The sequence below is a fragment of the Danio aesculapii genome, chromosome 10 (assembly GCF_903798145.1).
Source record: "Danio aesculapii chromosome 10, fDanAes4.1, whole genome shotgun sequence".
Classification (NCBI taxonomy): Eukaryota; Metazoa; Chordata; class Actinopteri; order Cypriniformes; family Danionidae; genus Danio; species Danio aesculapii.
This window is the reverse complement of record NC_079444.1, coordinates 3,409,769-3,422,268: the sequence shown is the minus strand read 5'-3', so window position 1 is coordinate 3,422,268 and position 12,500 is coordinate 3,409,769. Positions and strand designations below refer to the sequence as shown.

The window sequence follows — 12,500 nt, the reverse complement described above, 5'->3', positions numbered from 1 at the left end:
TTCTCCGCAGAAATAGCAAAAAACGTCCGCAGATTCCGTCTGGCCCTAGTTATTACTAAACTGCAGTAAATACCGTAGTATACGTTCATTTTTAAATAAAAAATATAATTTTTGTTGTTGCATTACTATGGCAATTACAGAACTTCCACAAAAAAAAATTCAAGTCCTTTTCTAAAGCAGGTTCAAAAACACTATGAATAAGCTGCATTCGAAATCGCATACTTCCATACTGTATAGTACACTAAAAACAGTGTGCGAGCCGAGTAGCACGTCAGAATTCACAGCATCGGACAGTATGCGAGAAGTACCCGAGAATGACCTACTACTCCCGGCAAGATTCTGAAGTGCGCATCAGATGGACGCTACACTATCCTACGATGTACCGCGAGAGAATTCATGAATAGGAGTAAAGCGATGCAACTGATGCCGGTAGGTCACGCGATTATGCCAAAATGACGTATGTAGTACATCCGAGTTCCATTCAATCTACTCGCATTCATACTGTATAGCGCGTACTTTTCTAAGGGCCAAGTAGTACGTTTAAATTCAAATGCAGTACTTGGGCGATTTCGGACGCAGCCAAAGTATTTTATTCATGTGACCATAATCATTCATTACAGCAGCAAATCTTTACAGTCCCCCAACTTTAAAGGTGACCTATTCTACCCCTTTTTACAAGAGGTAGAATAAGTCTCTGATAGAGCAGGTTTTCTTCACACACTGCTGACACACAGCGGTGTTTAAACCTGATTTTTCCATAATAGATCCCCTTTAACTCTCCCTAAACTTTTCTTTCCACAACACTGAGAGTGCACTTGTGATGGTTCAGGTGGATGGTGATCTCCCATGCTGCCTCACTGCACTGTGCACATGTCAGGTGTTCTCCAGAAGCACACGGCACACACCTGTTCCTCAACCTGTAATGAAGACAACAGGGGAAGTGAGACGCTACTTCATCTCGCTGAGGACCATGATGCAACTCTGGGAAACCCTCAGCGATTTGTTCAAGAGACTCGAGCTGTGCTTCAGAATATCTGGAGATCACATTTCTGCATCCAGCGCCGAGCGACAACAAACTAAAGCTGCGAAAAGCACGCTCTTTTAGCTGTTACAAATGAAGAGGCCGTTCACACAGAATGCGCTGTTCCCTTTCCAACGTGCTACTATTCTATTGTTTTCAATGTAAACACATGGATGTCACGCCATTATACTTGTGTCTCTCGTCTTTTAAAGCAACGCGTTTTTTAGATGCCATGTCAAATTGAAAGACACACAGCTATAGACCAATCAAAAGAGCACGGAGGCGGGGCAACTGTTGCGAGCTTCTGTTTATAGTAGAAAGTAGGCATGACAACTGTTTGATTTACCGGTTTATATCATGGATGGAGGAGGTGCTCATTATGGCCAAAGACTATAGCTGTGTCTCATTTCAGATGTTGGATCCTCCGAAGGATTCATTCGAAGTGCGCTGCATCATCGCAGCACAAGGAAGGCGTTCTCATTTCAAAGAAATTCGAAGGCTCCTTCAAATGCAGCCTCCAAATGCGTCCTTCGTTTTCCAGGACACAACCGGTGGATCCTTCACGGCCTCGAACATCCCAAGATACATTGCGCGCTGATATCAGCAGGACGTTTTTTTTTAAAGAAAACTCCAGATTAAATGTATGAATTGGGTTTTATTTTACTTGGAGATCTACACACATGTTAAAAAACAAAAAGATTAAGAAATATCTTACTAAAAAGGGATTTTATAGACAGTTGTGAATGTATGGATCAAAGGAGATATTTTCCAGGATCTGTAAACCTTGGTTTACCTTCAGGTTGCTTTAAAAGAAGTTTTAAAATCACTTAAAAAAAAAAGACATTACAAATTATATTACGGCTTATTAACGGCGGCTGTGACGGTTGCCTGATGACGAGATCTGTCCTCTGTAGGCTAGATCGTCTCATTTCAAAACGCTCGGTTCAGCCTGTGTGGACTTCGAAGGACTCACCCTTGAAGTCTGCATCCTTCGGAGGATGCAGCCTCTGAAATGAGACACAGCTATCAGAATACACTAGACGTGCCACTCGTATAGTTTTGAATTGGGAAAAGTGTAACAGACAATATGGCGAATAAAGCCCCGCCTTCTAGTACAGGAGCCAATCAGTGAGTGTTAAATGGCGAATAAAGCCTGCCTTCTAGTAGTGGAGCCAATCATCGATCGCAATAGACAGACGATACTCTGGGGACCAGACGTGAATATCTGCAGATTTTGTGTGATTGAATCATTTAGAAATGAAACTATAGAGACGGCTGTGGTTTAATTTTATTGATCAATCCTAATATGCGATTCAATCATAAGCTTGGCAAGCAGTTTTGGAGAATTTGATGTGTCTCCATTCAAACAGAATTCCCGAACAGCCCAAGAGGTGTTTCAAAGATGGCCGCCGAGTGAAAAGACTTGTCTTAAAGGGCCTTTGTTGAGGCTTTGTCCAGATATATTGAGTTATATGATGTTTCTTCATGTGCTTATCATAACATATTGTTTTCCTATTTCCAATGGGTCCATTATGTGGACCTCACGCTATGCTGGGCTTTTTTGTAAACCCAGTTCTGAGCGACACATCTCGCGTTTTTAGAAGCAAAGTCGTGCTTGGTGTGAATGAGTCCTAACACTGTGATCACACGTGAGCTGCACGACTAATCGGAAAAAAGATCACGATCTCGATTCGACCCTACACGCGATCTTAATTCAGTTTTACTACGGTTCAGCCAATTATATTTTCAAAAGGCGGACTCACAACTCTTCACAGCAACATGGACAGCTCCAAAAGGCGTTAAAAGTGTCACATACTGTATTTATATGGTATAATTCACCCAAAAATGTCATTTCTGTCTTAATGTAATGATGTTAATGCCACGAAATGGCGCACTGTTTGTTTACTAAAGAGAGGACGCGCGCGTGTCCGCCATTGACGGCTACTTTAATGAACAGAACCTGCATAGGCTGTGAATAACAGCTAATAAAGTTGTAAATAACGTTCAGTTTGTTGCACAGAGCCATCGTTTGGGAGCCGCGCGGGAAGTATGATTTGCGTGTGTTTTTTAGCCATACGTTAGCCATAAGCACACTCGGCAGTGCAAGTGAAACCGGCGGGCACATCAATTAAATGATCAAATCGCATTTTAGAGTTATGATTACGACAATCGCTTGATGTTTTTTCTTTCATAGCGAACACAAAGTGTTGTACAAGATAACGTAAGAGGGAACCAGTGAAATAAGGTCTAATAATGTTATCAGTGACAAATGACAAGCACATCTCTCAAACATAACTCAACTTCAGAATTATGAATAGTTATGATGTCATCACTTTACTGTGAATTAACAAACAGCACAAATAAAGTCTATTTAAGTCCACCATTCAAGTCTATACAAAACTGAGCATTTTAACCAACAGTAGAACTACATATAATATCATTATTGTTGTTGTTTCACCATGCTTGAGTGATAACAATATTAGCCTACTCATATTAACCTTTATTTTACATCTACAGAATCGTGAGAAAATCCTGATCTTCATTTTAAGCAAAAAAATCTTGATTCTCAATTAAGCCAGAATCGTGCTGCTCTAGTATATATATATATATATATATATATATATATATATATATATATATATATATATATAGATAGATAGATAGATAGATAGATAGATAGATAGATAGATAGATAGATAGATAGATAGATAGATAGATAGATAGATAGATAGATAGATATTTTACTGTAGTAAAGGCTAAAGTATACTTTGATTGTTACTATTAGTTCATGATAGTTACTAATGATACTACATTATGTAGTGCAATTTATTAACTAAAAGAGTTGTGCGTATATATATATATATATATATATATATATATATATATATATATATATATATATATATATATATATATATATATATATAATATTTTGCTTATTCCTAAATATTTCCTTTTACTATAAATTACTCTAGTATTTTAAATGTGTAACTCCTGGTTTTATAGGATTTTTTGTTTTTGCTGTCATACTACAATCTGTTTCTGTTTATTACAGCATATTAACTGCAGTAAATAATTGAACTGAACAATTCATTCATTCATTCATTTTCTTATCGGCTTAGTCTCTTTATTAATCTGGGGTCGCCACAGCGGAATGAACCGCCAACTTATCCAGCATATGTTTCACACAGCGGATGCCCTTCCAGCTGCTACCTATCACTGGGAAACAGCCATACACACTCATTCACTATAGACAATTTAGTCTATCCAATTCACCTGCACCACATGTCTTTGGACTGTGGGGGAAACCGGAGCACCCGGAGGAAACCGACGCAAACGCAGGGAGAACATGCAAACTCCACACAGAAACGCCAACTGACCCAGCCGAGGCTTGAACCAGCGACCTTCTTGCTGTGAGGCGACAGCACTACCTACTGCATCACCTGAACTGAACAATTCTGCCGCATATGTTTCATTGACAGTTTTATTGATCACTAAGATCCGATTGACTCGGATTTAAGTTGCTTCGATTTAAAATTTAAATTGCAAAAATAGCTTGGATGTATTTTTTTAGGAATTTTTTAATTGCAATAACAAATAGTTTAGATGTAGCTAAGCTACTTTTGCCAAGTAGCTTTTAGCTTAGCTTGCTACATTTCCCAGAGGGTAGCTTTCAGTGTGGTTAAGCTACATTTTAAGTAGAGTAGCTCGCCCAACACTGATAAATACATAACATCTATATCCATAATGTTACAGATTTTCTATTAAAATGCCAGAGCAAAAGTATTGCATCAAAGTGCATTTCTTGAGCGACCACAACTGTAAAGATATAGTAACACATGCTGCACATGCTTACGCTTTAATAACTGAAGGAAACAACTGAACACATCAGCTCTAGTGATAAGCAGCTGTAACCAGATGAACTCCAGATGATGTGAACACAGCCTGCGCAGTGAAGCAGTGAGGATGCTGATGGTGACACTAATGTGTGTCAGTGTGGCTTGCTCTAGTCTAAATGAACCTGTCTGCCTGTTATTTCACACAGCTGTGCAAATACTCGTGCTGATAATGAGCTGGGATGCTCGCTAGTGTGTGTGAGATGCAGCTCAAGTTTTCCTTTATGCTCCATGATCCCCATGTAGGCAGCACACTCGATTTGAGACAGGGCCAGTAGCTTAGCAAGAGAGTAACTCCTGGTTTCTAACAATAGAACACACACAGATCATGTGTGTGTGCAGCGACACAGCACACGCGAGCACGTCACACACACACAATACAGAGCAAAATAAACGACAATAAGCACACACACACACACACACGCACACACACATACATACATACACACGAACACACAATCTGCTCATTTACAAACGAGCCCTCCGGCTAACCACATCGCAACACAAAGTCAGTTGAAATAACTCAGATGTACACATTTAATCAACTAGAGTGTGTTTAACAAGCGAAGGTGCACACAAAATCGCGGTGTTTCGCGTATAAACCCGGGAGTGTGTTGAAGAATCGCCTCATCGCTCGCGTTCATGATGCTAGCTAGCGTTAGCCGCTTAGCAACACCTGCTTCGTGAGAAGATGATGCTGCGCTTCCACAAAACACCCTCACCACCGCGTTTTCTGCGCACAGACCTCACAAACACACTCCAGCACGCGTTTATTCGCGTACACACACTGCTCAGACTGCGACAGATGCCGTTTCTCCTCAGCTTTGGGAAATAAAAGCCGACGAGAAGCGCAACATCTGGACGATGAGCCGCATCAATAGAAGCGGAGCGGAGCGTCAGAGAAAGAAGCGAGCCGAGCTCCACAACACACACACACTCATATCACACCGCAATAATCACACACACACACACAGATCTGCAGTTCAGATGGTCATATTCACCTGGATCGGTGTGAGGATGAGGATGAGGATGGTCGGAAGGTGGTGGTAAGGATGGAGCGGACAGGAGGAGGTTGTTGTTGTTATTGTTGGTGGGTTACAGTCGCCAGGACTACGGTGACTATGGCGCTGCAGCTCCGGGCAACGGTTGCTATAAAGCTCGCCGCGTACACCAACTTGACGCTGCGGAAAGAGGCGGAGCTTACGGCAGTCGGATTATAAAGCTCAGTGCGCAACCGAACCTGACGCTGCGGGAAAGGGGCGGGACTCCCTGCTGCGGAGATACAACAGACAGCTCAACCGAACGAAAAGAGGCGGAGTCAGCGAGCATCTTTCATGTCGTGCGGATTATATAAAGCAAATGTGGATGTTTAGGAGGGAGCTTCATGTTTTACTGTACTCTTAAGCACGTGTCAAACACTTTCCAGGTGCATTTTCAAAAAAGTGTGGAGAATTACATATTTACAAACATACCCTGCTGAAAAATCTAGCTTAAACCAGCCTAGGCTGGTTGGCTGGTTTTAGCTGGTTGGCCAGCCTGGTTTTAGAGGGGTTTTGGCCATTTCCAGCCTGGTCTTAGATAGTCAGGCTGGAAAATGACCAGCTAAATCCAGCTAAAACCAGCTTGACCAGCCTGGTTTAAGCTGGACATAGCTGGTTTTGGCTGGGCTCCCAGCCTGGCTAGGCTGGTCAAGCTGGTTTTAGCTGGTCATTTTCCAGCCTGACCAGCTAAGACCAGGCTGGAAATGGCCAAAACCCCTCTAAAATCAGGCTGGCCAACCAGCTAAAAACAAGTTTAAGCTAAAAACAAGTTTAATTTTAAGCTAAAAACAGGTTTAAAGCTGTTTTTTTTCAGTAGGGTAAACATGTTTCGTCACATTATATCACATGCTGTTTGTTATAGCATACATACATTCATTTTCCTTCAGCTTAGTCCCTTTATTAATCTGGGGTTGCCACAGCGGAATGAACCACTAACTATTCCAGCACATGTTTTAAGCAGCGGATGCCCTTCCAGCCGCAACCCAGTACTGGGAAACACCCACACTTCTTCACACACCCACACTCATACACTAGCGCCGTCGCCTCACAGCAAGAAGGTCTCTGGTTTAAGTCCCATCTGGGTCAGTTAGTATTTCTGTGTGGAGTTTGCATGTTCTCCCCGTGTTGGCGTGGGTTTCCTCCGGGGGCTCCGGTTTCCCCCACAATCCAAACACATGCGCTGTAGGGGAACTGATGAACTAAATTGGCCAAAGTGTATGAGTGTGTGTGTGTGTTTCCCAGTACTGAGTTTAAGCTGGAAGGGCATCCACTGCATAAAACATATGCTGGAGAAGTTGGCGGTTCATTCCGCTGTGGCGACCCCTGATAAATAAAGAGACTAAGCTGAAGGAAAATGAATGAATGAATCCCTGGTGTCAACGAAAGTTTAAACAGCTTTAGGATATTTATGTTTTCCAACCATTACAACACATCTCTAAATTTGACAATAACAATGTGTTTTAGTAAATGAATGTGATGTTTTATTAGCCTACATTATGGTACAGTATATTATAGAGACACTGAATTTATCCAAACATCATAAAATAAAAATTCTTTCCTTTAACTTTTTTTTGGTCTCGTTTCTAGTACAAACATCTAACAAGTCTTAAATCAAGAAGCATTTTCTAGAGAAGCACAAAATATAGTGGTGTTTTCAGAAATAATGAGTCAAAATGAAGAGAGTTTTACCTTAAAACAAGCTAAATAATCTGACAATGGGGTCAGTGATTTAAAGCAAAAACTAGTTTATTTCGCTTTCCCCATTGTCAGATTATTTAGCTTGTTTTAAGGTAAAACTCACTTCATTTTGACTCATTATTTCTGAAAACACCACTATATTTTGTGCTAAATGTTTCTTGATTTAAGTATATTCAGATATTTGGACTAGAAACAGGACAAAAACTCTACATAAGAAATGCATTTATTTTGCAGTACACAACTGTTGCTCTCAGTGATTTTGAAGGTTATCACAATGAAGGTAATTTCCATTCACAGATGATTTTAGTAGATAAAACCTAAACATGCTTTATGTACACATATTTACACATCATCAGTATGGCTTTCATTCGTAATAAGTGCATTTCGCTGTCACCATTTACTCATACTTTTGCTTATCTGTGATCTGGTTACATACGGAGGCTGAAAAATGTTGAAATATTAAAGCTTGTGTGGTTTATTATAAAGAGAGAGAGATTCGTGAACATGTTTTTAAAGGTTGTATGTTTCGAATACACGTTTACTCTGTGATAAGTGCTTTGTGTTGTTTGTTCATGAGCTATATGTGCGGTTAAAGACCATCATTTTGTTTTCAACTGTACACACACTGGCCCCAAAAACAATCTGGATATATTACAACTGTCAAAAAACCAAAGTACACTGCCTTAAATATCCGTAAATGAGCAGTTTTCAGTATCTTGTGATTCATGTTTGTATTTTTTCCCATTTATTTCTGCTTCTGAATTTGCATTATGGGATCGGGATCTTTTTCTTTAGCACCTTTCAACCTTCAAAAGTCTTATAAAGTGTGTTTTCTGCACACGTGTAATAGTGTGCAGAGCTATATTGTGTCTGTTATTCTACTCATTATTTCTCTAGATGTCATTCATTCATTTTCTTTTCGGCTTAATCCGGGGTCGCCACAGCGGAATGAACCGCCAACTTATCCAGCACTTGTTTTACGCAGCGGATGCCCTTCCAGCCATAACCCATCTCTAGGAAACATCCATACACACTCCTTCACACACATACACTACGGTCAACTTAGCCTACCCAATTCACATGTCCCGCATGTCTTTGGACTGTGGGGGAAACCGGAGCACCAGGAGGAAACCCACACGAACGCCAACTGACCCAGCGGAGGCTCAAACCAGCAACCTTCTTGCTGTGAGGCGACAGCACTAGCTACTGCGCCACTGCATCACCCCTTCTCTAGATATTATTTCTTATAAATGACTAAAATGTCAAATAAAGTCACTCTGTTAAACTGTAGAGTTGAATATTCAACAACAGAAGTGAACAGAGCAGAGATCAACATCCCATAATGCAATTCACCACCACAAATAAACACAAAATATGGAAATCGTTCATTATCAGATATATATATTTTTATAATTATTTTTATAGGGGTTTTCCCCTTTATTGATAGGACAGTGGAGATTTAAAGATGGGAAAGTGTGGGGAGCAGAGAGAGGGGAAGGATCGGCAAAGGACCTCCAGCCAGGAATCGAACTCAGGTCGCCGCGAGCACCTGGGTGCTGTATGCCGACGCACTAACCACTAGGCAATTGGCGCCGACAACAGCTATTTTTTACAGTGTATGTAACATTAATAATGAATAAAGGCTCATAGACATGCTTTTTAAGCTAAACGTTTGGCTGAAGGCTGAAATAAAACAGAATTGTGTGGCTGATTTTCCTCTATATGTGATGCTGTAGACCAGGGGTCACCAATCTCGGTCCTGGAGGGCCGATGTCCCTCCAGGGTTTAGCTTCAACTTGCCCCAACACACCTGCCTGGGTGTTTCAAGTATACTTAGTAAGACCTTGATTAGCTTGTTCAAGTGTGTTTGATTAGGGTTGGAGGTAAAATCTGCAGGACACCGGACCTCCAGGAACAAGTTTGGTGACCCCTGATGTATACTCTTGCTTTGATATGGTATCTGATTACATTTTCACATGTCAAATATTGTAGAGCAGAGCATTAAAGGCCAGTTTCTGCTGCTGACTGTGTCCATGAAGATAGATGAGTGACTTACAGAAACCGCAGTACAGGAGCTACAAACAATGCTCTTCTTACTTCTTTTAACATTTCTGTCTTGTTTCTAGTCCAAATATTGAAATATCCTTAAATCAAGAAGCATTTTCTAGACAAGCAAAACATATAGTCTCGTTTTCAGAAATAATGAGTTAAAATGAAGTGAGTTTTTCTTTTAAAAAGACCTATTATGCAATAATCAAACTGTGTTTAAACAGTCAGCAGTGTGTGAGCATCTCCAGCCTCTGATGGTGAACATGAATTCATTGTGTTTATCATAATCACTTGATGAATGAAACACTTTGATTGACATTCTCCCTTTGTACGTGTCATCAGAGGGGGAAAGCCCCGCCCACTAGTGCTCATCTCTCCATCTCATTAGCATAAACAGCAGCCCTGAGTGAGAAGCAGCCGTCTGTCCATTAGCCATTAGAGCGTTTGAGCTGCTGAAGATAACGTCAGCATAGACTAAGAGGATCATAGATGTGGGGGTTTAGATGAACAGGAGCGACATAGACTGCACACCTGACAACACACACACTGCTGTTTTACATCTGTCACTATGCTGACACAGCCGTCTGTAGCTCCGCCCTCTTCTGAAAAGAGCACAATCTCATTTGCATTTAAAGCGACAGTCACCAAAACACCACGATTAGGGTCAAAGCCTGAAAGGGTCAGTTTCAGAGAGCTGGAGAACATTATCTGTGTGATATTCACAGCTTAAACTTCACACACACTCAAGAGACAGCAGAGACGCATTTACAGCTTGTAAAAAAGCACATAATAGGTCACCTTTAAAACAAGCTAAATATACTGCCGGTGGGGTAAGAAAAGTAACATTATTTTAAAGTGAAAACAAGGGTATTTCTCTTCCCCCATTGGCAGATTTAGCTTGTTTTAAGGAAAACCTCACTTCATTTTGACTCATTATTTCTGAAAACGACACTATATGTTTTGCTCGTCTAGAAAATGCTTCTTGATTGAAGAATTGTCAGATATTTGGACCATAAACAAGACAGAAGCTGTAAGTAATAGCATGTTTTTCAGAGTGTGGAGGAGACGCTCAGCCTTCAGTGAACACGCAGGAGATCCGGCTCAGACATCTCGGGATGTGAAGATAATTGTCCTCCGACATTGAAGGCTCCTGCTCTCCTATAAAGCCTTCAGTGCCACTCTGGCAGTCCAGCACCGCTGTCACAAGCACACACACACACACACACACACACACACACACACACACACACACACACACACACACATGCACACACACACAAAGCATCCACAAGCATGAGAACATATGCCAAACATTTACAGTAGGCCTATATGATACAGTATACACAAATAAAACACTGCCAGAGTTTCAGAACATTTACACACCTACAGTGTTTAGGCAGCAGCACAAATGTTCATTTACTAGCATCCCTTACAAGCTAATTTTTTTTTAAAAGGGACCTATTATGCAAAAATCACTGTTTAAAGGGGTTTAGATCCAGTTGTGTCAGCAGTTTAATTAATTTTTGCCATTAGAGGCTGGATATATTCACAATATCTCCAGCAGCTTCTGATGGTAAACATGAATTCATTGTGTTTGTTCTAATCAGACTTGATCAAAACAGTCTGCAGAAACACTTTGATTGACAGTCTCCCTTTATACGTGTCATCAATCGGGGGAAAGCCCCGCCCACTAGTTCCCATCTCTCCCTCATTAGCATAAACAACCGTTCTGAGTGAGAAGCAGCCGTCTGTCCTGAGGTAAAGAAGACATGGAGGCAGTGGTGTTTATATTGATGTAGAGAATAATCACTTCTGGATCATTTGAATCCTTTAATTGTTTTCATCTGTAAAGATATTTGTGTGTTGCTGTTCATCCTGTGTGTATTCAGCAGTGTGTAAGCGTTTGGATCTGCATAGGCGCATAACTAACGCACTCTGAGCTGGACTTTAGAGCAGCTTTTAGTTGGTCAATGGTGCGGCCTATTTCAGTTCCTCAAAATAGCAATGCACAACAATGCGCCTTAACACACCTCCTTTATAGACCAGCACACTCATGAGTCCACATATTGGTGCAGATGATTTGCTATTTAAACAACGTGACGCAAAACGTGAAAATTACTGTTGCGCTGGTCTGAAAATAGCAACAAATCGCGCCAAACACATCTTGCGCCTTATTGCACCGGCTGTATAATAGGGCCCATGGTGTTACAGCTTTGTTTTACCTGGAAACTTTTTTGACCAATATACAATTGAAGTCTGAATTATCAGCCCTCCTGTATATTTTTCCCCATTTTAATTTTAACGGAGAGCAAATTTCTTTCAACACATTTCTAATCATAATAGTTTTAATAACTCATCTCTAATAACTGATTTATTTTCTCTTTGCCATGATGACAGTAAATAATATTAGACTAGATATTCTTCAAGACACTAGTATTCAGCTTAAAGTGACATTCAAAGGCTTAACTAGGTTAATTTAGGTTAAAGTTAGGGTAATTAAGCAAGTCATTGTATTAATAAATATAAATTCCTAATAATATTGACCTTAAATTGGTTTAAAAATATTAAAAACTGCTTTTATTCAAGCCGAAACATATTATAAAGTTCACAAGAGGGCGAATAATTCTGACTTCAAATGTATAGAACAGAAAAACACAATATCAGACAGCCCGCTTGCCCCAGTTTTAGTGTGTGTGTGTGTGTGTTTACCGGAGATGTTGGTGTGGATCTGAGGCGACGAGCTCAGATTGTCCTCAAACATGGGCGTCTGCATGACGGAGCAGGAGGAGATGTGTT

General features: G+C 40.6%; 2 protein-coding genes across 2 annotated transcripts in view; both read right to left on the bottom strand.

Annotated features, from left to right (window-relative positions):
* The window catches only part of rfx3 (regulatory factor X, 3 (influences HLA class II expression)), a 49,873-nt gene extending 43,797 nt beyond the window's left edge, over positions 1–6,076 (bottom strand). The window contains exon 1 of the mRNA XM_056466504.1: positions 5,919–6,076. The gene's annotated coding sequence lies outside the window, so the exon portion shown is untranslated. The remainder of the gene's footprint in view (positions 1–5,918) is intronic.
* Positions 6,077–10,694: 4,618 nt separating this feature from the next.
* Positions 10,695–12,500, bottom strand: part of glis3 (GLIS family zinc finger 3) — a 55,526-nt gene continuing 53,720 nt past the window's right edge. The window contains exons 10-11 of the mRNA XM_056466198.1: positions 12,414–12,500; positions 10,695–10,901 (exon numbers count right to left, since the gene is read on the bottom strand). The exon at positions 12,414–12,500 is cut by the window's right edge and continues 36 nt beyond it. Of these exons, the coding sequence (XP_056322173.1) occupies positions 10,774–10,901; positions 12,414–12,500 (215 nt within the window). The 3' untranslated portion in view covers positions 10,695–10,773. The remainder of the gene's footprint in view (positions 10,902–12,413) is intronic.